The 25,691-nt window shown below is 47.2% G+C and overlaps 1 protein-coding gene across 2 annotated transcripts in view; it reads left to right on the top strand.

Moving 5' to 3' along the window:
• Positions 1–17,511, top strand: part of LOC147701195 (free fatty acid receptor 3-like) — a 161,411-nt gene extending 143,900 nt beyond the window's left edge. For both annotated transcript variants that reach the window (XM_086928593.1, XM_086928594.1), the window contains exon 2: positions 15,441–17,511. In XM_086928593.1, the coding sequence (XP_086784719.1) occupies positions 15,563–16,546 (984 nt within the window). In that variant the 5' untranslated portion in view covers positions 15,441–15,562 and the 3' untranslated portion in view covers positions 16,547–17,511. The remainder of the gene's footprint in view (positions 1–15,440) is intronic.
• Positions 17,512–25,691: the final 8,180 nt, after the last annotated feature.

Here is a 25,691-nt window from a genome sequence, read left to right as displayed (position 1 = left end):
GATGAGGGGATGGATGAAGGGATGGATGAGTGAAATGATAGATGTAAGGATACATGATGGATAGGTTTGCAAACGGTTGAATATGTTTGGAAATGGCTGGGCTTACTTATATATTATTGCGCGACCTCTGATGTGTCTGTAAAACGTACCTATTGTCCTGAATTTTGACCTCCTGTCCTGAATTTGTGTCCTGAATTTGGACCCTTTGTCCTGAATTTTTACACTCAGCGTCCTGAATTTGCACCAATGCCAGTTGGTCACCCTAGGTGAGGGAGACAAAGAGTGCTGCATGATTATGCAACAGCTGTGAGAGGGCCAGTCGTCACTGAGGGAGAGTCACGATGCCTCAGCCTGGGGACTGCAGAAGAAGAACAGAACACACACAGTGGATTATGGCGGGCTTCCAGGAGTTGTGTTTAGGGGTTCTGAAGGAGAGACGAAATACGTAAGTCATAATGTAACAGGAATGTGGTGCATTTTCCAATAAGAGGACATTAGTGTCACACGCACGCAGTGAAATCCTGTTGCCCATCTTTATACAACAGCAAATGGCGAATAATTATTCATGGAGCATTGATTCATTTTTCTTTTTGTTTTCAATGACAGCCTGGGTGCATGTTAAACTTTTGTGTCTGAACTGTATCATCGGGTTTAAGGACATCATTTATATTTTGTTAATCTAGGCAGCTATCACTACATTTTTTGCTACAATTGTGATTATCACTATTCATGTGCATTGACTGAGGAGTCTATTCATTGGATATATTTTCACGTCGTAGGCATGGTGAGTAGCCACAGTATGATTCACTGCAAAGGGTCACGTATTTCTTATATTTTTTGACACATGTTTGTAAATTAACTCTGCCGCATGTTTAAAAGGATTGTTTCCACCTGTATTGTTTATGACGAGTTTGCTATCAGTTTGCTTGGAGGATAACTTTTATTTATTTTAGGGATGGTGTAATGGGGGCTAAGCTGCCAACATTGGACCATGCTTAGAATATGCTGGTTTCCACTCTGGATCTTATCTCTACACATACCGTGAGAATTTGCTTATGTTTGCATGGATTGCCAGAGCAGCTCGCTGGCGCTTTTCGCAGGCAGGCCCCTGTTAGCGCACTTTATTTCAATTACTTCTTAGAGTTTCGTGTTGCTCAAATGGGTGTAAATTCTGATATTTTATATGTTTCTCTATATGTTTCATTGCTTAATTTTTCTAGCGCTAAAATGTCACTCATAATTACAATGAAACTATGAAAATGTCACGCATGGCAATCTAAAACCTTGGCAGCTATGAGCAGTAATAAAGGTGAAGCCGCCTGTAAAATGAGTTCACCAATTCCAGAAGCAGCGATAGAGGCCTTCAAAAGAGAGCAGACCTAAATTACTCCTTTAAAACAAAACAAATTTTAAAAAATAGCCCCCGGCTATTTAAGGAGCATGTGTGTGGTATCTCCCTCTTCTGCCTCCCCCGGCGGCTCTGCGTGTGATGGTGCTGCTCGCGGTGACATCACTTAGAATGTCACCGCGACCAGCGTTCCAAGGCGAGCGCCGGGGACACTCTGAGGTGACAGCAGTGAGAGAGGCTGTGGCTGAGGTCACGGTAGTTTGTACCTTGAATAAACGGTTCTCGTATTTTCCACCACCCTGAGTTCTGGTCTTTCCCTGGTGGATTTTACACTGGCGACGAGGGTTAAAGCCCGTGACCTCAACACGCCAAGGAAGAAAATTGGAACTGCAGCAGCTGACTCGAGTAAACACAGCCAGCCGACGGAAGAAAATCGGAACTGCAGCAGCTGACTCGAGCGTAAACAGCAAGACTACTGAGAAGGAAACGAGTCGCTTTGAAATTGACTGCAAGGCGAGGGGCTGACCGACGTGAGGAGCAGCTCGACTAAGGGACGTGTCATCCACTTGAAGGAAGGCGGAGGAATCAGAGGTGCCTGGGGACGAATGAGCAAAGTCTCCTCCTGACTGACACTCTAGAGGTGAGGTGCGGCTGTTTGTGTCCCAACGCGCTGACCTTCCGACCACGTGTGTGTGGCGAGCCTTGACGTTGTAAGCTGGCAAATTGAGGTAACTCTTCAGTTCTAGTCAGACCCTGCCTGCGGGAATTTATAGCGCCACCGGAAACTGTGACTCAAAGCGGGAGCAAGGCGCATGGTTCCCAGCCCTTCTTTAAAGACTTTCACCGCGCGCTCCGTGTATCTGCAGCAGGGCAACCCTGTGTGTACTCGCCACAGGGGCATGTGAAGCCTGGCCTCCTTTGTTGTATTCCCCCTGCTACACTGCTCAGAGCCCTGCGATAGTGGTGCGTGGCTGTTGACACCCAGATGAGGAAAGTACACACGAGGCGGCGCAAGAGGTGAAAATTTGAAGGTGTTGAGGCGCTTTCCTACTGCGTTGGATGATTTAGCTAAGCGTTTTGGGCTGTTGTCAGACTTAAACTTGCCAGCGCTGCGAGGAAGTTCGAGGCGTTTAGGCTGTTGTAAGGAACGTGAGTGGAACGCCCACAGGCCTCTGGGAGCACGACGTGGAAGGAGTAAGGAGCCTGCGAGCGAAGGGGGGCAGTGCCTCTTTGTCAGAATTATCTAGGCTCGTGAAATATCTGGTGGTGGCACTATTGAGAGCACAGCAGTGTGACCATTTTGATTGGAGTACTGTGCTGACATACTGCACCAAGAAGCATCTATATCTTGGAACATTTGAAGCAAAGTATTGAATTTTCGAGGGGCAGGTTTTATCTTTCTGCGTATATGTTTTAGCCAGTGAGAGCAGTGCAGGGGTGGAAAGACTATTTTTTTTTTTCATTTTCTCCTCATAGTGCTTTCGCTGGTAGTTTCCATCTTTGTTCCCTAAAGTCAAATATATTTGGTTCAGATTTCAAGTTCTCACTGAACATAGCTGGTTACATGGTGGGTAGGTGCATGTTTGAGGGTTAGAGTTACTCCCTGTCTATTGTAAATTAAGCATGCAAAGTGTGACCCCTCCACCTTTCTTCTTGACCAACCCAGGTGACCCCACCATCCTGTGGAAGAAATGGAAAAAAGTGTTCCTTAATTACGCTACTGTGTGTGGGCCCAACTTAGGTCTTGAAAGGAAAGTTGCGTTGCTGGCCTACTACTTGGGCGCAGAGGGAGAGGAAGTCCTAGACCATCTCCCGGATTTAGGGGCGCAGGAGGCAAGGGGTCTGAATGAATTTGAAATTAGTCTAAAGAAGTTAGATTTACACTATCTCCCCAAGACCAGCACAATTATGGAGAGGTACCATTTTGGTAAGAGGGCACAAAAGGATGGGGAATCTATAGAAGATTTTGTGTCTGAGCTAAGGAAGTTAGCTGCTACGTGCAAGTTTGGGGGAGCTAGCGAGGAGAGAATTAGGGACCAGTTTGTCTTGACCTGTAGGATGGAGCGAGTGCGTGAGGAGCTATGGCTTAAAGATGACCCGCCGTTGAGAGAAGTTCTCATCATAGCCAAGCAGGTAGAGCACATGTTGCAGTGTGTCAAGGAGATTAAGCAAGATGCAGGGGAGAAGAAGAACGACGACAAGACCAATGTCAGTGAGGTGGTGTCCGAATGTGAGACTGTGTCTGTAGTTAAGGGTCAGAAGGCAGCGGGCAAGGAACAGAAAGAAAGCAGACCGGGAGGATCATACAAAGGTACCTGCTACAGGTGTGGGAAACAAGGGCACCTAGCCAATGACAAGGAGTGTCCCGCCCTCAGGTTCACATGTAATAAGTGTGGTAAGAAGGGCCATTTCAAGCAATATTGCAAGAGTGGGCAGGGGACCAGTAGACAGAGTAGAGACAGAACGAATGTGGTGTGCGACGAGTTGGTTGTGCAAGTAAATGGGTTGAAGGTACCTGGCCCCAGAAACCCCATGTGTACTGTAGTTACAGCACAGGTTGATGAAGATCAAGTCGATAGTCCCAAAGACACCATAAAAGTAGGGGAGGTTGATCTAGATGCATTGTTTGACTCCTGTTCTAGAATAACTATTATCAATGCCAAGGAGTTCTCACGTGTGTCCAAAGGCAAAATAATCTTGAGGAGGTTAGACCTGAGGCCAGGAGGGTATGCGGGGCGCCCCATCTCCATGAAAGGATACTTCCTGAGTAAAATTGAGTACAGAAACAGGTCTACTGTGTCCAAAGTATATGTGTCCACTGTAGGGGACAACATTTTGGGGTGGCGTGCTCAAAAGGGGTTGGGAGTGTACCTCAATCCCAACAGCAATCCCCAGATTTTGATACAGGAGATACAGGAAGGTGAGGCTGACATCACAAGAGGATTTGAAGAGGTGTTTAGAGAAGGGCTTGGGTGTTTGAAGAACTACTGTCACAAAATCAAATTGAAGGAGGATGCCAAGCCCGTTGTGGCAAAAGTCAGAAGACTCCCCATAGCCATACAGGAGGAGGTCAGAACTGAACTGGAGAAACTGTGCAAGGCTGGAGTTATCGAACCTGTGGAAGCGACCGAATGGTTGGCGCCCATCGTGGCAGCGAAGAAAAAGGATGGGTCAGTCCGGCTCTGCATTGATTTGAGGGCACTCAACAAAGAGGTCGTCGTTGACCGATACCCCTTGCCGAACATCACCCAAATGATGAGCATGCTAGAGGGTGCAAAGGTGTTTTCCACCCTCGATCTCACCTCGGCCTATTTCCAAATAAAACTTCACGAGGAGTCACAGGAACTCACTGCTTTTGTGACACCCATGGGCGCTTTCAAGTTCAAAAGGATGCCCTTCGGCCTAGTCTCGGCGGCTGCCGTCTTCCAGAGAATCATGAGCAACATCCTGAAAGGCATCCCTGGCGTCATGTGTTACCAGGATGACGTGCTGGTCTTTGCTAAGAACCAAGTTGAGCATGATGAGAGACTGAGATGTGTGCTGAGGAGGTTTTTGTCCCAGGGTCTCACTGTGAAGAAGAACAAATGTGTTTTTAGCTGTGCCGAGTTGGATTTCCTGGGTCACAAGATCACAGCAGAAGGCATACGTCCCAAGGTCGAGCTGCAAAACACCATTGTGAATCTGTCACCCCCCAAAAGCAAAGATGAGATCAAATCATTCATGGGGATGTTGGAGTTTTATGGAAAGTTCATTAGAAACTTAGCAGGCAGGACTTACGCCATCAGGCTATTGCTGAAGAAAGAAAGCGAATTCAAATGGAGCCAAGAATGCCAGAGCGAATTCGAGGATGTAAGGAGAGCGCTTGCAGAAGCCCCTAGCTTGAAGTCTTACATGCCCGGCCGGGCAACAATCCTCACCACTGATGCTAGTGCAAAAGGGTTGGGAGCCGTTCTTACCCAGAAAGGTGTGGAAGGAGAAGAAACCGTAGCCTTCGCCTCAAGGTCACTCCAAAAATCTGAGAACAACTACTCAGTCATCGAAAAAGAGGCATTGGCGGTATCCTGGGCAGTAGGCAAATTCAGAGACTTCCTGTGGGGCACGCAGTTCACCCTCCGAACCGACCACAAACCGCTGGTGGAAGTGTTCAGCAAGAAGGGTTTGGATGCCATCTCCAGTAGGATAAGGCGTTGGGTGGTCAACCTCCAGGAGTACACATTCAATGTCGAGTATGTCCCAGGAACGCAAAACCTTGCAGCTGACTGCCTGTCCAGACTTGTCAGTGATGTAGAAGCAAGTGAAATGCGAGATAGAACAGATGAAGACGAAGAAGGATTCATGGTTGAGAATGTCTGCACCATCCAGAAGGCGTTGGGTGAAGAAACGTGGAGAAAGGCACAGGAAGAGGACAAGATCATGGAAGAAGTTTGCAGAAGAGTGAGGGATGGATGGAAGCACGGGGACAAACGTGATGAAGACCTACGGCCTTTCCAGGCTGTTAAGGACGAGTTAACCATTGTTGACAGATGCCTGTTCAGGGGAACAAGACTCGTACCTCCAGCTACCGTGAGAGACAACCTGGTCGAGATAGCTCACGAAGGGCACTTAGGTATCACCAAGACCAAGCAAAGACTCAGGGAGAGCTATTGGTGGCCGAACATGGACCTGGTCACGGAAAGGAGAATCAGGGAGTGCATCCCGTGCTGCAATAGCGACAAGGTCCTGAAGCAACAGTCACCACCCATGGTGTGTAGGCCGCCCCCGTCAGGACCATGGGACGAGTTGGCTTTAGACATCGTGGGCCCGATGTCTGGGGAACTGCGGACACCTTACATTTTGGTGCTTGTGGATCTGTATTCTCGGTGGCCGGAGATAAAACTCGTCAGTGAAGTCACGACCAAGACCGTCATCGGATTCTTGCAGGAGGTATTTATCCGAGAGGGGCTCCCCAGCAACATCCTCACTGACAACGGAGTGCAACTATGCTCGAAAGAGATGGAGGACTTCCTGGAGGAAAGAGGCATCAGACACAAGCGATGCGCACTATACCACCCAGAAACCAATGGCATGGTCGAACGCTTTAACAAAACCATCAAGGAGAGCATCCAGCTGGCCAAAGCCAGTGGCATAAGTTGGAAAGAAGAGGTGTGGAGGCGTCTGGAAGCATACAGATTCACGCCGCATCAGACGACGGGCGTCACCCCGTTCGAATTGCTCCGCGCAAGGACACCCAACACTAAGCTTACCCCGGGGTGGATGGAATGGCACAAGGGGTGGTGGGACCGAACCAAAGAAAAGGACAGTTTGAGGAAGCATGAACAGGCCATGAGGGTGAGGAAAGAAGGTTACGACCAACGCAAGGCCACACGGGAGGTTGGTTTCAAAGTTGGAGACAACATCAAAATCAGAGCTCCCACAGGGAAGGCAAGCTGGTCAGAGTACAGCAGTCCCACAAAAATCACAAAACTCTTCAAGAATGCAGTCAAAACCCAAGAAGGAAAGATATGGAACCTAGGGAGAGTTGTAAAGTACCACCCTCCAGTAGAAGTCCCAGAAGGTGCAAGGGGGGGGGGGAGTGGTCCAAGACTAGATAGTGGTTTCGCCAGCAGGAGGCCGTCTGGTGTCCCTCTCCCAGGCCACAGGCCCAACAGGAGAGTAATCAGACCTCCCAGGCATTTCAACCAATATGTAATGATGTAACTGTTGCAATTCTGCCTAATGAAGGTTTTTCCCCACTTTTGTTTCCTGCTCATTGTTCCATCTAATGTTTTCAATTTCTGCAGGGAAGGGGGATGTGTGGTATCTCCCTCTTCTGCCTCCCCCGGCGGCTCTGCGTGTGATGGTGCTGCTCGCGGTGACATCACTTAGAATGTCACCGCGACCAGCGTTCCAAGGCGAGCGCCGGGGACACTCTGAGGTGACAGCAGTGAGAGAGGCTGTGGCTGAGGTCACGGTAGTTTGTACCTTGAATAAACGGTTCTCGTATTTTCCACCACCCTGAGTTCTGGTCTTTCCCTGGTGGATTTTACAATGTGTTGTTTTGTTTGTAAAAAAAATGCTTCTCTTACGAGAGGACAGCGGTTCTCTGTAACATTGCCTGGTCCTCCTGAGGACATCTGATATGAATCCCAAAGAGGACACGGTAACAAAAGTCCAAGAGACATTGGAACACAAGTTGAACTTTGTTAATTAGCACCTAATTCAAATCACTCGGCGAAAGAATGTCCATGGAAAATATTGGGGGGAGTAAATAAAGATGCATATGCTTTACGTTCTAAGGCATAATCAGATTGTGCGGTGGAGGGTGGGGGGGATGAAAAGGATAGTTACAGGTTAAACTCCCAGGCAGTCACAAAAAATGTCAGAGGCATAGCAGGTTGACAGACATGCAATTGCCCAAATAAAGGGGTCACGTTGTCAGCCTTGTTAGCTCTACAGCAAGTTCTCAACCCTTTCCATTCCAAAAGAAACGAGTCGTCTCAGAACATTTACGGGACCCACCGATTTCCAAGACATATCAAGGCAATTTGTGGCAAAAAGCAGAGCGTTCATAAGTCTTTTCTGAAAATTCACATTATCTAAGGCTTTTATATAATCACCAAACAGCATGATGAGTTGCTCCAGTGCCAGGATAAAGTTTAGCCAAGTGCAGGCTGACAGCACATTTACAAACATTCTCAGCATAATTTCATGGTGCTGATTTCTGATTTCGTTTGTAGCTACTGAAATTGTATGCAAACATCTCCAGAAGTTAGATGTGCTTTGATTTAGGGATGAATGATGTAAGGACCCAGAGTTACAGTTAGCATTCTAGTTCTCAGGATGTAATTACACTAAACACTCACCCACCACTGATGTCACTGGTCAGGTGACACAGCTATAATAAAAGGGGCCGAGCGCACGTGCTCATATCCAGTTGCACCCAGTATCCAGTGTGTCCTGTGTCTGCAGTAATTACCAGCATGAGGGCCTAGGGCCAGACCCTACAATGGCGACGTGCCCACGCTTGCCAGCTAAAAGAAAACTTGATGGGAAAGGGGATGAGAGCTGCCTGCTTCGACGGTACACCCCCTGGAAAAGGAGCCGGCCTCCGAGAGGCCCGTGGGGCATGGGATGAGCCCCGGGCCTGCAGGGGAATGAGAAGGTGACCGGGAGCCCACCCCGCATCTCTCAGGCCTGCTGTGACCCGCCCTGCCGTGGCGGTGCCCCGAGGAAAAGTGCGGACCAACCGGAGCCTGCCCGCATCGGCCGCCACTGACCCCGTCACGAACAGACCAACGCGGAGCCCACCCGCGTGGTTGAACAGGCCCGTCGGCCGAAGGTGAGCCAGTGACCATGACCGGCAACGAAAGTGGAGCCCACCCGCAATGGTCAGAAGAGTATAATGGCGGCCGCCTGCTAGCGCCGCCCGGGACACGCATAAAGCGGAGTCACCCGCTATAAACTATAAACATCTACTGTGCCCCAAAAGTGTGAGCGACGCCATCTACTGCTCCTTTAATGAGGCAAGACCAGCGGAGCCCACCCGCGGCCTGCCTGCAGCGTCCCCACCCCCCGCTGCGCAGCGTGTGTGAAGTGCGGCGGCTGGGTGAATAAACTTTAAAGGAGAGCGCCCGCAGCGTGAGGAGAGCTGCCAGGCGCCGAGCGATGAAGCGGAGCCCACCCGCATCAGCCGCGGCGACTCGTCAAGCAGGCAATGAGCCCGGTGAGTTTGCGTGAGGCCAAAGTTGAGGTCAAGTGAGAGGCCACCCCGCTTCTCAAGTGCCGATGTTGTCCCCCGCGACGAAGCGCTGCATGCTCTGACTGTTTGCAGGCGTGCGAAGAGCCCCGGGGATATAGGGTATAAATATGAGCCAAGCGGAGCCTACCCACATAGAGGGAGAAGGCCCCGGCCCGGCCGGAGGTGATCCCTAGCTGCGGGACGTGGGCGCGAGTACAAAAGCCCAAGGTGGGAGGACGGAGAGCGGAGTAGCTAACTGCTCCCCCGTCCCCGCCAAGAGTAGTAAACTGTGCCGACTGCCTTGCCCCACCACCGAAGGGGAAGCAGAGAGTGGCCTGCGGCAGAGCAGCACCAACACCCCCTCCCTGCATGGCCCTGTAAGAGAAAGGCCTGCCGCGAGCGGTGGAGAAAAGCAGAAGGAGAAGAGCCCCCCTCACTGAATGCATTTTGTGCTCGCAGAGCCAGGGGATATGGAAACAGGAAAAGACTCACGGTAGAGCAGAGTGAACATGGTAGTGAGGCGACCATCTGAGGATGTGCCCGCCTATGGCATGGGGAGTGTGGGACCCTTGGGAGTCAAGGGACAGGCATGCCTGAGCCCGGCTTATGGCCTGCTCACAAGCGGAAGCACTCGAAGCTGGCGAGGAGACAGTTCGTCAAAAGGAAAAAAACAAGTTTCAATTCCCAGCAGATACCCCGGGCCCACACTTTCAGAGAAGAGAACACTCCCATCTAGTGGCCAAAAGCAGAATTACCCTCGCACAATAAAAGACACTGGCAGCAAAGTTAAATGCCACAAGGTTAGACAAGCCTAGGATAAGCAAAATGAACACAGCTCAGCCAAAATTGTATAAGCCACACAATTGATGCACAGAGACTGTTACAGAACCACCTGCTGGCAGGTGGCCACTCCCAAGGAGTAGGCAACACTGTATGTGGACACAAGGAGAAACTGACGAAGCGCAGGAACACTCCAGAATCGTAAAGAACACTGCCACACTGGAGCGCTACCAAGCCATCACACAACCCGAGAAGATTAAAAAGGTGACAACCCCAGGAACGCGCCAGAAGCCCTAGAAGCGCCTCAGGAGTGCAGCAACTCCACGCAGGACATTCTAGAGGATACGCAGCACATGCACAGAAGAAAAGCGAACAAAGAGCACAGCCATCAGTGTGCGCGAAAGGAAAGACCAGAACAAGGTCAACGGAGTGGTGATGCAACCCTCCAAAAGCAACACTCCAGAAGCACTCACGCCACGCCGGAAGAGAGTACAGTGATGCCTGGTTGCCACAGGCCATCGCTGCAGCAATATGGCGAAGACAGGAGTACCACCACACGAACTGACGGTGGTTCTGGAACCCGACAACAGGAAAGGCGAAGGCGCATGACGCAAATGCGCAGCAGTGCCGACAGCACTAGCCCAAAGCAGCAAGTCACAAGGAGCACACGAAGAGCGCACCCAGATGCGCACCAAAGCAATCTAACCGCGATGAAAAGAGAATGGTTGCGCAGACAACCTGCAGAATTGAAGACTCAACACAAGAGCAACCTGACCACTCAGCCTGGTCCCAAAGCACACAGCCGACCAGCCAGATAGTCGCACCAAGAAGTCGACCAGCAAGTTGGTCGCACCACAAAGCCTACCTGCTGGACATCGGCAGAAAGGACCAGCACGAGGTCCAAGCAGTTCAGCCAAGGCGCGGTCCACGAACATGGACCAACGAACTTCAACGTCAAAAGTAATGGAGGCAACTGAAAGAGGAAGTGAAGGCCGCGACGCTAACCCTGAGTTGAGTGACAAGAAGATAGTGTCCTAGGACTAGGACAAGACCAGGGAGACACATGCAGAGTGCGCGCACTGCACGGGGAAGCCTGGTCAGAAGCGATGAAGAAGAACAGGCCAGGTCACGTCGCAAGAAGAAGGAGAGCGTCCACCGCCACTAAAAAAAGAAAGAAGAAGAAATCAGAGTGGCACAACTGCCATTTCAAGAAGGAAGAAAGAACAGAGTGGCCACCGCCACTAAGAAAAGAAGGAAGAAGAAATCAGAGTGGCACGCTGCCACTGCAAGAAGAAGCCGCCCCTGCGGAAAGAAGGAGGGTGATAGGCACTGGATCACCTGAGTGCATTGGAGGACAAGACCTGGCAAAAGCACCGGCAGCGCAGACCAAAGATATCTACCTACGAGCCGTCCATCCACTTGGCGATCGCAGAAGAGAGCAAGCTAGACTGTTGGCGACATCTACCTCTGGGGTTGAGCGGAAGATTGGATGGCGAGACTGCTCAGGCCTCCGGAAGCTGAGGAACTGACCACCTCACACCAGCCCGTGGCAATCCAGGAAGCAGAGGCCTCAAGGGACTCTGGTGGCAGCAAGTCCCACACGGCAGACAGATCCACAACTGCGCGTCTGCAGGACCCACGGGGATGAAAGCCTCACGAGCAAGGAAAAAAGTCGACAACACAACCTTCAGGTGGAACTAGGATACAACGGTGAAGCTCGTGGAGTGCTCTGCTCACGGCTCGAAGGCCATGGTGGAGCAACACGACCGAAAACACCAGTCCAGTGGAAACCTGGCAAAGAGGTCCACTCCACTTGCTGCTACTGACCTTTGCCCTCACCTTTTCTGCCCCTTAGTCCCCACCCCATTTATCTGTGAATTTTTCCCGCGTCAATTGAGATCCAGCTATTTTGTCTGATGCCCGATGGAGCTACCTGGTTTAGCTATAGGGAAGACAGGCCCGGGATTCCCTCCCTAGACGTCAGCTACCCAGTCGGTCTTTAGACAGACTTCCTTTCGTCTCTCCTGTCGTCTCTTCCCGCATCCTCCCTCTATTTATGTCTCTCCTTCTCTCCTCTCTCAATTTATTGAGACTGAACTATTTTGTCTGATGCCCGATGGAGCTACCTGGTTTAGCTATAGGGGAGATGGACCGTGGTTTCCCACCTCGGTCGTCACCTACCCAGTCGGTCTTTAGACAGACTTCCTTTTAGTCTCTCCTTGTTGACTCTTCCCTTACCCTCCCTTTCTCACCTCCCCTGCCCCCTCCACTACTTTTCTCTCTCCTTTCTCTCCTCTCCTAATTGTATTGACTATTTTTTTGATGCATTGTGTAATTGTTGATCTCTTTCTGTAACATTGTTGATGCTCATGTAAAGCGCTCTGATACCTTCAGGTCTAGCCAGCGCTATATGCAACTCTTTAAATAAATAAAATACATAAATGTAAAGGGAAATGCTGCAGCAGAGGTGAAGATAAAACATGAAATAAAGGTAAACAAAGCAAAGGGAAGGTAAAGGTAAAACCATAGGTGGATCTTAGGAAAACATTAGGTACACATGAGGTAAAGGTAGCCCTCAACCTCAAACAAAAGAACAAAAATGTGCCTCCCTTCAACTTAATGATCACATAAATTAAACTAATGTACCCACAGTTCACCAGTCAAGATTCAAAGCTGGCCATTTTATTGATACACCCTCCATCAAACTCCTTCAAGACATCACCATATTCTTGATGGCAGCGACCCATATCTTTCTTTATTCTATTTTTCATCTAAACGCCACCATTGGATCATGTTTATCTGAGTGCCCAATTCAGCCAATGCTTTGACATGAGAGGTGCAGCCCTCACATTCTTTTTGTCCTACCTATCAAACCACTCACAAATAGTGAAAGATAATGGGAGAATATCCATACACTCTCCTTTTATCTGTGGGATCCATCAAGGTTCCAGGTAGGATTTCATTGTAAGTGGAGCCTCCATCTGAAACATGTCTTGACACCATGAAGTTCATCCACCAATATGCAGATGACACAACCCCTCCAATTAAAATGGGATTTCTGGTTTGGCTGGCCAGGCCAGGCAGGAACCACCACTCTAGTCGGGGTAAGCTAGATATACACTAAAAGATAACCTGTGATCACCCTCTGGTAGCTTGGCATTTAGCAGTCAGGCTTATTTAAAGAAGCAATGTGTAAAGTATTTGTGTAACAGACACACACAGACAGTAACACAATTAATACACCACAAAAAGACTCTGCAAAGATATAGAATAATACATAATATACATCTGAGCAAAATAAGACCAAAACGACAAAATCCAATCAGTGGAAGTCGAGATATGAATTTTTAAAGGTTAAATGCAAAAGTACTGCAAAAATACTGCTAAGACGTCACTGGCGGTCAAAAGGATACATAAGGTGGCGAGGGACCCGTTCAAATCCAAATTTCAGGCCTGCTGCGATCGACAGCAGGCCAGCTACAGTACCTGGACAGGTCCAACTGAAGAAATACTTTGGATTGAGCTTTTTGCCAATGTCGAGATGCTACTGCGTCGTCGTCAAGATGCGTAAAGGGGGACCCATGTCATCCCATGTCATCGTCGAGCTCTGTTGAAGTAAATGCAATGCGCCATCGTCGAGGCGTGCAGAGCATTGTCATCTAGACTCCCCGAGTCCTTCCTGCCCCCAAGACCCATCTGAATGTAGATGAATGCAATTAAGTATGCAGATGAGTCTTACCTTCATGTGTTTGTGGCTATCTATAGGAAATGCACTATGTATAGCTGTCACCCAGCCCAGACATATAATGGAGACAGGGTGCACAGACCCAGAGTTATAAGCACAGAGAAATGCCCACTTTCTAAAAGCGACATTTCTAAAACAGTAATGTTAAATCTAACTTCTCCAGTAAGGAGGAATTATCATTACCATTCCAAACATATGAAACATGAAAAAGCCACTCTTCTCTGATCAGGAATTACAGCTTAGCAGTGTATTAAGAAATTCCCAATGCTAACCTACGAGAGAAGTAGGCCTCACAGTATTGAACAACGAAATTGGATGTTTGTCATAGCTTCCATTTACAAAGCATTGTGTCTTTTGGGCTACCTAGAGCCTACCTTTGGCTGCTAGACTTATGTGTAATACAAGGGGAGGCTCAAGCTTGGCAAGTAGTTTTAAATGCCAAGATGAAGTGGCAGTAAACGGCACACTCAGGCCCTGCAGTCCTACAGGTTTGAATGGCTACTTCTGCGGGTGGCACAATCAGGGCTGCAACCAACCAGTCGAACTTGAATTACAGACCCTGGGTATATGTTATACCACTTTACAAGGGACTTACTAGTACAACAAATATGCCAATCAGGTATACACCAATGGCATCATGTTTAGGGGAGGAGCGTATGTACTTTAGCACTGTTCAGCCATGGTAAAGAGCTTGGTGTCCCAAACCACAACAAATGAGGTCAGAAAAATAGGAGGAAGAAGGCAAAAGGTTTAGGCTGACCATTCAGAGAGGGCCATTTTACAACATGACTCCCCCCCCAGCCTAAAGCCTGTGTAGGTTAATCAATACATTGATGGATTTCCCAACTTAGGGCAATGGATCATTTACAATGGTCCACTACTGCAGGGCTACTTGCCAGTTCTACGCCTCTCTGAACCCAGTTGGATCCCTCTGTCTATGCTCTCTGGTGCCACTAAGCTAACACATGGGGAATCCTTCTACTTACCTGTGGACCCCATCTGTGCACCGCCTTACATTAACTTACTTTTAGATTCATCCCAGTAGGCTATCAAAGTGGCATGGCCCATTCGACCCCTTGGGTCTGACATCTGTCCCAAACACAAGGAAAACTCTGTCCACCAGGACACCAACCAACAGAGGTCACTGGCAGCTGGCAGTGTCAAAAGCCAGGCCCCAGGCCGTTCAGGGGTCTCTGTTCTCTGTGGTTTGGCAGAGTGGGGTGCAGTTGCACCAGGTGCCTTGCATCCGTTCTCCACTTTTCTCCTCTGATATCCTGAACCTGATCCAAAAATAGCCTTCTGTTTACAAATCCCTTATAAAATATGAGACAAAGAAGGCACATAGGTCCATGACATTTAATTTTGTAAAGGTAAAAAGGTAGTAAAATGGTACTTGTACAGCAAACCAATCAAACTTTTAATTTCTAAACCACCTGATTGCATATGATTTTAATTTCACATAAACAAGAGCATGAACCTTAATACAATGGACTATTCTGCATATTCATAACAGTGCAGATTTAGCCCATTAACAACAAACAGTTTCAATTACATCTCTTTGGCTCAGGAAGCTAAAAATTATACTTTTGTACATACAGAGACACAATGGCCGCAGCGGGATGTTGGTGTTTTTATTTCAAGCTAATGAAAAGAACAGCTCACAATATTGAAGCATCCACTTTGAGTAATGTGCATTTGATAACGAAACTAAACTTGTGTTTAGCATTATTTGCCAGTGGAAAATGATTTTCCACAAAGTAGTCGCAAAATAATTATTTCTGCTAAATAAGAATGTTTTTTTTGTTGCTTTTGTTATATTTAAATTGATGCTATCGTCTCTCTCTTTCTAGGAATGTGAGTGGAATTGACAACTGACAACTTCTTGTCGTACACTATTAATAGTGTAGTCAACAAAGTCCCATATTTAGTACAGAAAGTTTCCAGGCGGTATCTGTCCATTGGTGAACTCACTATGTATGACTACTTTCCAGGAGCGGAGAATCTTTTCCTGACAGTCTACATCTTGACTTTTGCGACTGGGCTGCCAATGAATTTTGTGGCTTTGTGCACATTCATTACCAAGTTTCGCCAGAAAGTGGTGCCGGTGGACATCCTTCTCCTCAACCTAACAGTTTCTGATCTGCTGCTCCTCTTCTTTCTTCCCTTCAGAATGATGGAGGCAGCTTCAGGGATGAGATGGAACATGCCTTACTTTTTGTGCCCTCTATCTGGCTTCCTCTATTTTAGCAGCATTTACCTCACTACAATGTTCCTTTCTGCGGTGAGTGTAGAGCGGTACTTGGCTGTAGCCTATCCCCTTAAGTACAAACTCTTTCGGAAACCTGTTTACTTTGTTGTGCCCAGCATTTTTATCTGGGTAATAGCCACAACACACTGCAGCATTGTTTACATTGTGCAGTACAACCTGCATGTGAACAACACCAACAACAGCTCAACTGAAAGGTGCTACAGCAAATTCTCTGAGAAACAGTTGTCTGTGCTGCTGCCGGTGCGGCTGGAGATGTGCCTCGTCTTGTTTTTTGTCCCTCTTGTCATCACTACATTTTGTTATTGTCGTTTTGTCCAAATCCTCACAGCCCAGCCTTTTATCAACAAAGAGAGGAAGAAGAGGGCTATTGGCCTAGTGGTGACCACACTACTGAACTTCATCATCTGCTTCTTACCCTACAACATCTCACATATCATTGGATTCCTACAAGGGGACAGCCCCCCATGGAGAGTGTATGCCCTGCTGTTGAGTACTTTCAATGCCAGTGTGGACCCAGTGGTGTTTTACTTCTCTTCTTCATCTTTCCAGAAGACCTTCCGAATAGGCCTGGCACAAGTTATGCAGAAACTACACTTGGGCTGCTGTGGCCTACACACTTATCACCCAAACTGGGAGAGTGAGTCGATGAGAGTAAAGACACAGAATGCGTCCGTGCTGGTGACTTGAAAAATACATCTTTTGACTTTTTGAGGAAGTGGAAGAACAGTCTTCTACTTTGCACAGAGCCCTGTGGAGCCTAGAACTGTCCAAACTCTCTTGGGATCTTCTTGAGAACCAAGGCATCTTTGTGTTTCAAGCAGCACTGTCAGAGAATAATGAGATGACTAATAAAAATAAACTAAATCAATTGCCTAGGGTTTTGGAACAAAAGCTTAGGCTTGTCAAAGGGAACCACAGCTGTTGTTTACTTTAGTCACGCTTCCAACATCATAGGGCTTGGGTGGACTCACCAATGACGGCATAAGCAATGAAGTATTCCTCTTGCAAAATTCACTCCTACCAGCATTAGGATATTGATGTTGTTTGCAATTCAGAAGCTACCTGATGTCAGTCCAAAACATGAGACTCCAGTAGCAGTCCATTTTACCAATGTTTTGGTCTTCCTGCATCGCCTCATGAGCCTTACGCATGCCCCATGGCATGCACAACTCTAGAAGTGCACACACTAATAATGGACAACAGACATAATAAACTTCCATTATTGTATTTCTAATCAGGGAACTATTGAGTATTGATCCAGATGTTTCCTGTTTTCATGTACTCTTTTACAGATATTGCGGTAAGTGCAAAATGCCTAAATGCCGCACCAATAATTCATTTACTCTCAACCTGCATTGTTCTGGCAGCATGTAAAGGGGCAAAATGAAAGCGAAAGAGTCAAGTGTAGGTCACCAAACATGAAAGGGGTCATCTGACTAAAGGTGGTAGGAAGCCCACCCTTTATAGAAAGAGATAAGTAAAATACACTCTTCCAAGTTACAGCAGAGGCAGATTATATTGAGATATATGTCTCATCAATGGATATCTTCATTTGAAATTAAAATACAGCGCATCATTGATAGAAATTACCATTCAAAATAAGATCAATTGTTAGAAGGTCGAACAAAATAATAAAAGCCCTGGTCACCTTCTGCTGCGTATCGCATATACGTTTATTGTGGCCATCTTGACAGAACATCCATCTAAGTGTAGTCTATACTTTAACAATCGTGGTAATTTTTACCTAATGAAGTCCATCCAGGGTGTAGGGAATCTCTGTAGACATACTACCACATGTAAAAGAGAATACCGGATAAGGCAAATGCCTCTTAGGAAGACACTAAGCAACAGCTGTAATGATAACTCTTCCTTTGATTGGAGCAGCCCATCCTATTGGTCCACGGGAGCATACTGTAACATTTAGAAAAAGACTGATTATTTGGAAAAATACTTGTCCAAGTATTTGGCCATAGGCAAATAAGTAGACAAATATTTTTTACCTTTTAATGATTTTGCCAGGGAATAGTGACCAAACAGATTATGAATGTGAACAAAATAATCAACAAGGAGAATCCAAAGGATAATTATTAAACCTCTTGTAGCTAGACCTGTTGAAGCCCATCCAGAACTCTCAATGGAAGACCCTTGGAATACCTATACCCAAGGTGGGGCTGAAACATCTTAAACCTGCTGGCAATATAGGAAAAATGTAGCAGGGGTATGCAAAGAAACAACGTATAAAACATAAAATAAAAATCCATTGTAAATGTGACGGGATGCGGACAGTGGGAGCAGAAATTCATTCTGCATGTTTTTATTTTTAATTTACTCCGTATCCTATTAAAAAAGAACACTACATCATATTTCATTTTTATTTCTTCAAATATAATGTTTTATTCGAATATTTAATATCAAATAGAAACGGGAACAATATTAGTAATGAATTAGCAATAGATTCGAAATCCATTACAAGATCAAGTTTTTTATTTTCTTATTTAATTTGCACTGCATAAAAACATTCCACCCTCACACCCTATGTCATGACTTTATTCACCCATGCATAAAGGTTTAATTGATTCACACACCAATGAAAAACAACATTTATATTGACTAGACACTTCCCCAATCGATATCTTGTCAATTAAAACCCATTAACGTAGTTTCAAAACAATTCTAATTACATTTCAATGTTACTTTGCTGAATTAACCTCATACATCATTATTCTGTTCCTAAGACCCAATATTGGCTGCAACCTCTACCTCAGAAATATAATGCTACCTACTGTGTTAGGTGTAGGAGTCATGTATCTGTGGCTAGGAGCACCACAGTTTTAAGGAGAAGTAAACATCTTCAGAAAGAAATAAGGTCCAATGTGGAAAACGAAACATAATAAAAAAAAGACGAAGGGAATATACATGAAGGCCAATCGGGAAATGCATCACGTGTGTCTGAAGAGGCAACAAATGTGTAGAGTGAGAGATAGAGGCAGGTAAAAAGAGAGTAATTAATATTTTTAAAGGCTGAACTAGCTGGACTGCTCATGCATATCCCTATACACTAATATAGTCTCACTTTACTATCCTCAAAGCTAAGTCAGATTCAGTCATATATTCTACTCTATGTATTCTTATGCTGTTTTCTTCATGGTAGTCATATTGGCTATAGAGACTTGTAATACTATAACTCTTATTTTTTTTTTACATATACTCGCCATCAATTTCTTCATAAGAACATACGTTTCATCTACAGTTGTTTACAGTAATTCAAAAATGTTTACTTATTCGCACTTAACTTATTTAAAAAATATAGCAGTGGCCAATAGCAAGAGGTTACCATGTAATAACTAATGTGTGGCTCTAATATTTGTTAAGGCACTGAAAGTTTTCTAAAATTGTGCACATTAGTGCATATTCTTTTATTTGAATGGACTGGTACCACATCGATGTTGTTGTTACTTTTGTAATGTCATTGATTCCATGCCTGTGTTATTTCAGCAAATAAATGGTGTTTAGCTTTTTTGGTGTATATTGTATAAATGTCAATTTAAGACCCAGTTTTTTTTCTGCATGTTTGAAGCTGCATTTTGCAACAATGAAGACCAATAGAACTCCAACAAAGTGTTTCCATTGTTTGGGATTAAAGACTATTAAGGCATGATGACCTCACCATCATCTCTTTCTGCAGAACACTGATCTGGGTTGACAGGCTGGGGAAAGCAGAGAGAATGAAGACAAACTCACAGGAGTCACATATGCCAGTGGAGGAGTGGTAAGAACTGACAAGAAGACACCCGCCCTTTTGTACGAACACATATACTAGACTGGTGTATAATTGTAGAATAGGTCACTTGGGCCTTAGCAGAATAAGTGATAGGTCGTGGTAGACCTGGCATCTTTGGCGTGGTTTCCCCAGACTTTTTGCCTCTACCACCTGTATTTCTGACACTGTGCTGGATTTAGTTTTTGCTGGTTTAGATGCTTTGGGTATTTTGCCACTGCTGATCAGTGCTGATCAGTGTTCGCTCGGTAAATTGTTATTGTGATTGGTTATCCATGATTGGCATATTTATTTTACAAGTAGGTCCCTAGTACAGTGCACTGAGTGTGCCAGGGCTGGTGATTCAAATGCTACTAGTGGGCCTGCAGCACTGATTGTGCCATCCACAGGTGTAGCCCTAAAATGGTGTCTTAGGCCTGCCACCGCAGTGCCTGTGCGCAGTTGCTAACTTCCATGCTGGCCCGACCAGTCTCCACACTGGCCAGGCCTAACCCTTCCCTTTCCCTACACATTGGACCCCCCTATAGAAGGCCCTAGGTGCCCCCCTGGGCAGGGTGCAGTGTACGTGAAAGGTAGAGCACGTACTATTGTGGGTGGCATGCCCTGGTAGTGGATTACAGCCATTTTCGTTTTCACTATTGGAAGGCTATCCTGCCCTTAGGCTATAATGGGGAATGCTGTGTATAATGTTTACCTGCATATCTTCCCATAGGAGCAAGATAGAAAATAAAAGTCTGGTATCCCTGAACTCAGAATGTAATAACTCTGTTTTTGAATTGACTGTCTGGTTTGTGAGTGACAGGGGTTAGGATGGCTCCCAGAAGCTGTGTGAGTCAGCCCTAGGCTGAATAGCTTCATCTGCATCTTGAGTGGTGGGAGGTGATAGCACCTGGGCCTGAATAGGGCTGTGGCTGTCTTCCACAATGCTGGCTCCACCTCCTGCTGGCGTCTAAAGACCCTGCCCCTCTCTCTCAAAGGAAAGAAGGAGTCAGGTAAACAAAGTGCTCCAGGACTGACCAGAACTGGTTTGGACTAGGTCAAGGCCTCTCTGCCCTCAGAGAACAAAGAGAATTTTGGTATATAAAGGGATACCCAGACCTCAGAAAATTAGATCATCCTGAAATCAAGAAGGAACCTCTGCCAAGGAGAAAGCTGGAAGACTGAAGAGGAAAGACTGTCCTGCTGTGTGTTTGTGGGCTGACCTGCAGTTGCTTTTCTGCCAAGCAGAGAGGAAATAGTTTGCTGTTGCTGTGTCCCCTGTTTTGAAGAGATCTCCAAGGGCATGAGAAGAGCTGGCCTCCTGTTAAGAAGCCACAGGAACAAAAGGACCTCACCCCTAGCTTCCCCCCTGAACTCTGCTGTGCGAGTTCTGCCCTTCCTAGAGTGCTTGAGCCAGTAGTGGGGCCTTTGTAAGTTGTTGTCTGTTGTTTGGGGAACTTCGAAAAGAAGAAGAACAGAAGAATTACAATTTGCACGCATCACTCGCTTGCAGGGTGCATCGTCGACAGTGCGAGAAAATTCCTGTTGCCGCGAAGATCGTCGCAGTGCCTGTTGCATGTGCAAGAAATGAAGCATAGTTCGCTTCCGGAGCGCATCGCCCCGGTGCGGGAAGATTCCTGTTGCTGCGAGTATTCTTCGGAGAGCCGGTTGTCGCTGTGAGAAACCGTTGCACCGCTTGCTTGCGGATCGCATCTAGTCGCTGCAAACATCGTAACAGAACCAATGCATCGAGGGGCCGCGAGAGAAGATCAACGCTGTGCCGCGCATCGTCGCCGCACCGAAGATCATCGCCGTCCTGAAGGTCGTCGCATTGTGACTGTGCGAGACGCTTCCTCCGGAACCTGCGCACCGGAATCTATACAAGGCATCGCATCCCTCCCCATAGAGACCGGATTAGTCGTAACATGCCCGCTGCGTTCAGCGGGGTTGTCGCAGCGCCTCCCCAGGGTCTCAGGAGTGATGCATTTTTCAACGCTGCAGCTTCCACTTGGAACTTTTGTCGCAACTACAGGTACTTTGGGCTAAAAGTGACGCAACTCTGGATTATTTTGACGCAAACACTAGAACTCTTTTAAAATCATATTCTTGTACTGTGTATGTTGGATTTTTGTTGTTTTGTTCTTGTGTAGTTTAGATAAAGATACTTTATTTTTCTAAACTGGTGTGGAGTCCATTTGTGGTGTTTTCACTGTGTTACTGTGAGTGTTGGTACACATACTTTACACATTGCCTTTGATGAGCCTGTCTGCTCATGCCAAGCTACCAAGGGGGTGAGCAGGGGTTATCTAAAGAGTCTATCCCCCTTACCCTGGCTAGAAGCAAGGGCCCCTGTTTGGACATTGGTACCTACCTCTGCAAACTAGAGACCCCCAGATCTAACATTGGTGGCAGCGGTGGGATTTGAACTTGTATTTGTACTTGGCCCACAGTAATTGGTGTACATCACTAGTTTAGTGCAACCACATTACGTGTTTTGCTTTTGTCCTATTTTTGAGGAACTCTTCAAAGCATCATGTCTCAGCATGGGAAGTCAACAAGTGAGCCAGCAGAATTGGAGTTATGCATTGAGGATTTGTATTCATACAAAGTTGAACAGCTTAAACAATTCTGCAAGGATCTTGGTTGCCTTGTGAAAAGCAGCTCTAGGAAGGATGAGCTGCAGAGAGCCTTGAAGGCCTGGTGGGAGGCCCAAGATGGAAATGATGCAAGTGGAAGGAATGGTTTTCAACCCCACGAGTTGCCTGTGAGCAACCCAGGCTCAAGGCCTGGCAGCAACAATTGCCGTAGGGGTTTCACTCCAGAAGAGTTAGAGGAGAATCAAAGAGTGAAAAACCATGAATTAGAAATCATGAGGATGAAAATGAAGCAATTGGAAGTAGAGAAAGCAAAGGCGACAGAGGAAAGCAAGAATGCTCGTGCCCTGGAAGAAAAGAAATTGCTTTTGGCTCAAGAGTTGAGCATGAGAGAACTGGATATCAAGGCCAAGCAGGTGGAGTCTGGTTCAAATGGTGGCAGCGCACAACCAGTGCAGGGGGGTAAAGTATATATACCAAAGGATTTGGTACAGAATTATAATAGGAGTGAGGCTATCTATGCCTGGTTTACCTTGTATGAGATTGCTTTGAGAATGAATGGTGTGCCTGAACAGCATTGGTGGGCGGGCCTGTGGAAACATTTTGAGACTTCTGGGAGGAGTGCTCTAGAGCCCTTAGAATTAGCAGGTGCCATGACCTATCCCAATATGAAGGAGGTCCTATGTCTCAGGTATGGACTTACTCCAGGACAGTATAGAATACAGTTTAGGAACTCCAGGAAGAAAGAGTCTGTGACTTGGATGGAGTGTGCGAATCTATACATGCGTGCACTGGAAGGTTGGATGAAGGGCAGCAGAGTAACTGATTATAAGGGGTTGTTACATTTAATTAGTTGGGAGCACTTGAGTAGTCTATGTGTTCCAGAGCTGTGGCAGATTCTTTTAGACAGCAAGCTGAAGGACCCGATTGAGCTTGCTAAGGAGGCTGACCGCTGGACCAGCACCAGGGTCCACAGAGGAATTGTGGGTATCACAGCCAAAGGTAGGCAGGGTCCCCAGCAGAAGAGTGGGGGTAACCAAAAGGAGTTCTCTCAAGGGCCCCAAAAGAGTTCCCAGGGAAAGGAGTTCCAACCCCCCAAGCCTAAACCACCTGGCCCCCTAGGGGCAGGCGGGACAACAGGGGTCCCCCTACCTGCTATCACTGCAATGAGGTGGGACACATTGCCCCTAGTTGCCAAAAAGAAACCACCAGCACCCACTGGTGCTCAATAACCGGGTTTAGCTAGTGTAGCTTTGGGAGAGTATTTAATTTCTAGTGAAAGGGGAGGGACCAGTAGTAATGACCCTTGTCTCTTTAGGAGACAGAGAGGTGGTCCAGGAAACCTATCTGCCTGACAACACTAAGAAATACGGGCAGTGGGTGACCATCAATGGGAAGAGGGTAGAGACTTTGAGAGACACGGGAGCCAGTGTGACATCTGTAAGGTGTCAGTGGGTGTCTGAAGAGCAGGTCATTCCCAATGCACTTCACCCAGTAGTGTCGGCCGACAACTCAGTGCGCCTCTGCAAAGTGGCGTAAGTTCCCTTTGAGTGGAGGGGGGTCTCAGTTCTCTTGAAGGTTGTTGTGAGTCCATCCATGCCTGTAGACTGTCTGCTAGGAAATGACCTGGAGAGTTCCCCATGGAAGGAGGTGGAACACCAGGCTCATATGGAGATGTTGGGTCTGCCTGAGAGGGTCTGTGTGACCACTCGGTCCATGGCAGACAGTAGGGGTGATTCAGCAGACCTGTAGCCTGAACAGTGGCCCAGGTACCTGCCAGGATGAGAATAGGCAGGTGGCAAAGGAAACCCGCCCTCGCCATTCCCACGGCCCAGGAAGGAGCAAAACTTGAGGGGGATGCCCTGGAGCCTACCGGGGAACAGGTGGCCAAACTGGGGACTTACCTGAGCTGACCCATTGGCAGCAATAAGGTGGCCCATCCAGGGAGGAGTTCTGCAAGGCGCAGATGGAATGCCCTACTCTCATGGGTGTGAGTCAGCAGACTGCAGACCAGGCAGCAGGTGCAGAGTCCAAGGATCATCTCATTTACTTGGAAGATGGGTTACTTTATAGTGAGTCTAAGGTCGCTGAGCCCGGTGCAGCCCGTGTGCTGGTGGTACCCGAGTGCTTCAGAGCCATTCCTAATGGGTCTGGCTCATGACGAGCCTCTTGCAGGATGTCTGGGGCAAGACAAGACCTGCCAAAGGATTGTCACCCACTTCTTCTGGCCCCAGATAAAGAGGCACTCTGGTACATTCTGTAGGACATTCTGTCGGACTAGCCCGACTTGCCAGGCAAGTGGCAAGAGTGGAGCAATGTGCAAGGCATCCCTCCAACCCTTTCCTCTGGTGAGCATTACTTTTGAGCAGGTGGGAATCAACATTGTGGGGCCAGACAGCGGAATTACGGAGGGCCTGGGGATTGACTCTTTTACCATCTTGCAGGCAGTGGTCAAGCCTGCCACATTGAAGCGAAACCATCTCTATACTCTGTACAGGGCATACATAACTCCCAAAAAATGAGCCAAATTTTCTAATTTAGATTATTATTGTCCAAGATGTAGACACCCTGCCGCAGATGATGTTCATATGTTCGCTGTCTGTCCGGAGATAAGAAACTATTGGACTTTTTGGAAGATGTTCTCCAGCTACCGTTGGAAATCACTACTAGAACTATTCTTTTTGGGTTGAGCCATGGTTATAATGTGAACGACCCCCCCACAAGATTTATTTTTTATGTTATGCTTCTTGCAAGGCGCGAAATATGTAGAGCATGGAAAGACCCAATCCCTCCTACTTTTTCGAATTGCCTAAAACACATTATTCTTACCAGTAAATCTGACATGGCATGCGATTCCACAAGTTTTGATAAAATCTGGGCGGCCCTTGTGGCTTGGCAAGACAGGTTAAAGGCAAAAGGTCTTCCTATGATTTATCCTGGGCCCTGTTGGTTTCCTTTTTCTCCTAAGTAACACAAGGTGCCAGTTACGGTGTGAACAGGAGTGGATTGGGAAAGCAGTGGCAACTTGAGGGATCAGGCACTACCACTACGATCTTGGTCTTTAACATCAGGTCTGGATCAGGTCGACCAATCGGAAGGAACTGCCCAGTTTTCCCTTCAAGAATTTCCAGAATGGTATATGAGGAAAACCACAGAAAACCACAAAAAAACATTGTGCGGCCACTGGACCCCAAGACAGCCTTAGGCAACAGGTTCATCCTGATCTTGGTGGACCATGCCACCCGCTACCCGGAAGCTGTCCCTCTGAGGACAATCACAGCACCTGTGGTGGGTCGTGCATTGATGGGGATCTTTACCCGTGTGGAGTTCCCCAGAGAGTTGGTCTCCGACCGGGGTGCCAACTTCATCTCTAGGTACATGAAGTCTCTGTGGGAGAAGTGTGAGGTAACTATAAGTTCACCACTCCTTACCATCCTCAAGGAAACGGGTTTGTTAAAAGGTTCAACCGAACTCTGAAAGG

This window comes from Lissotriton vulgaris, chromosome 7, assembly GCF_964263255.1.
Source record: "Lissotriton vulgaris chromosome 7, aLisVul1.2, whole genome shotgun sequence".
Taxonomy (NCBI): domain Eukaryota; kingdom Metazoa; phylum Chordata; class Amphibia; order Caudata; family Salamandridae; genus Lissotriton; species Lissotriton vulgaris.
The sequence above is the reverse complement of the archived record's forward strand: the minus strand, read 5'-3'. Positions and strand labels throughout refer to the sequence as shown.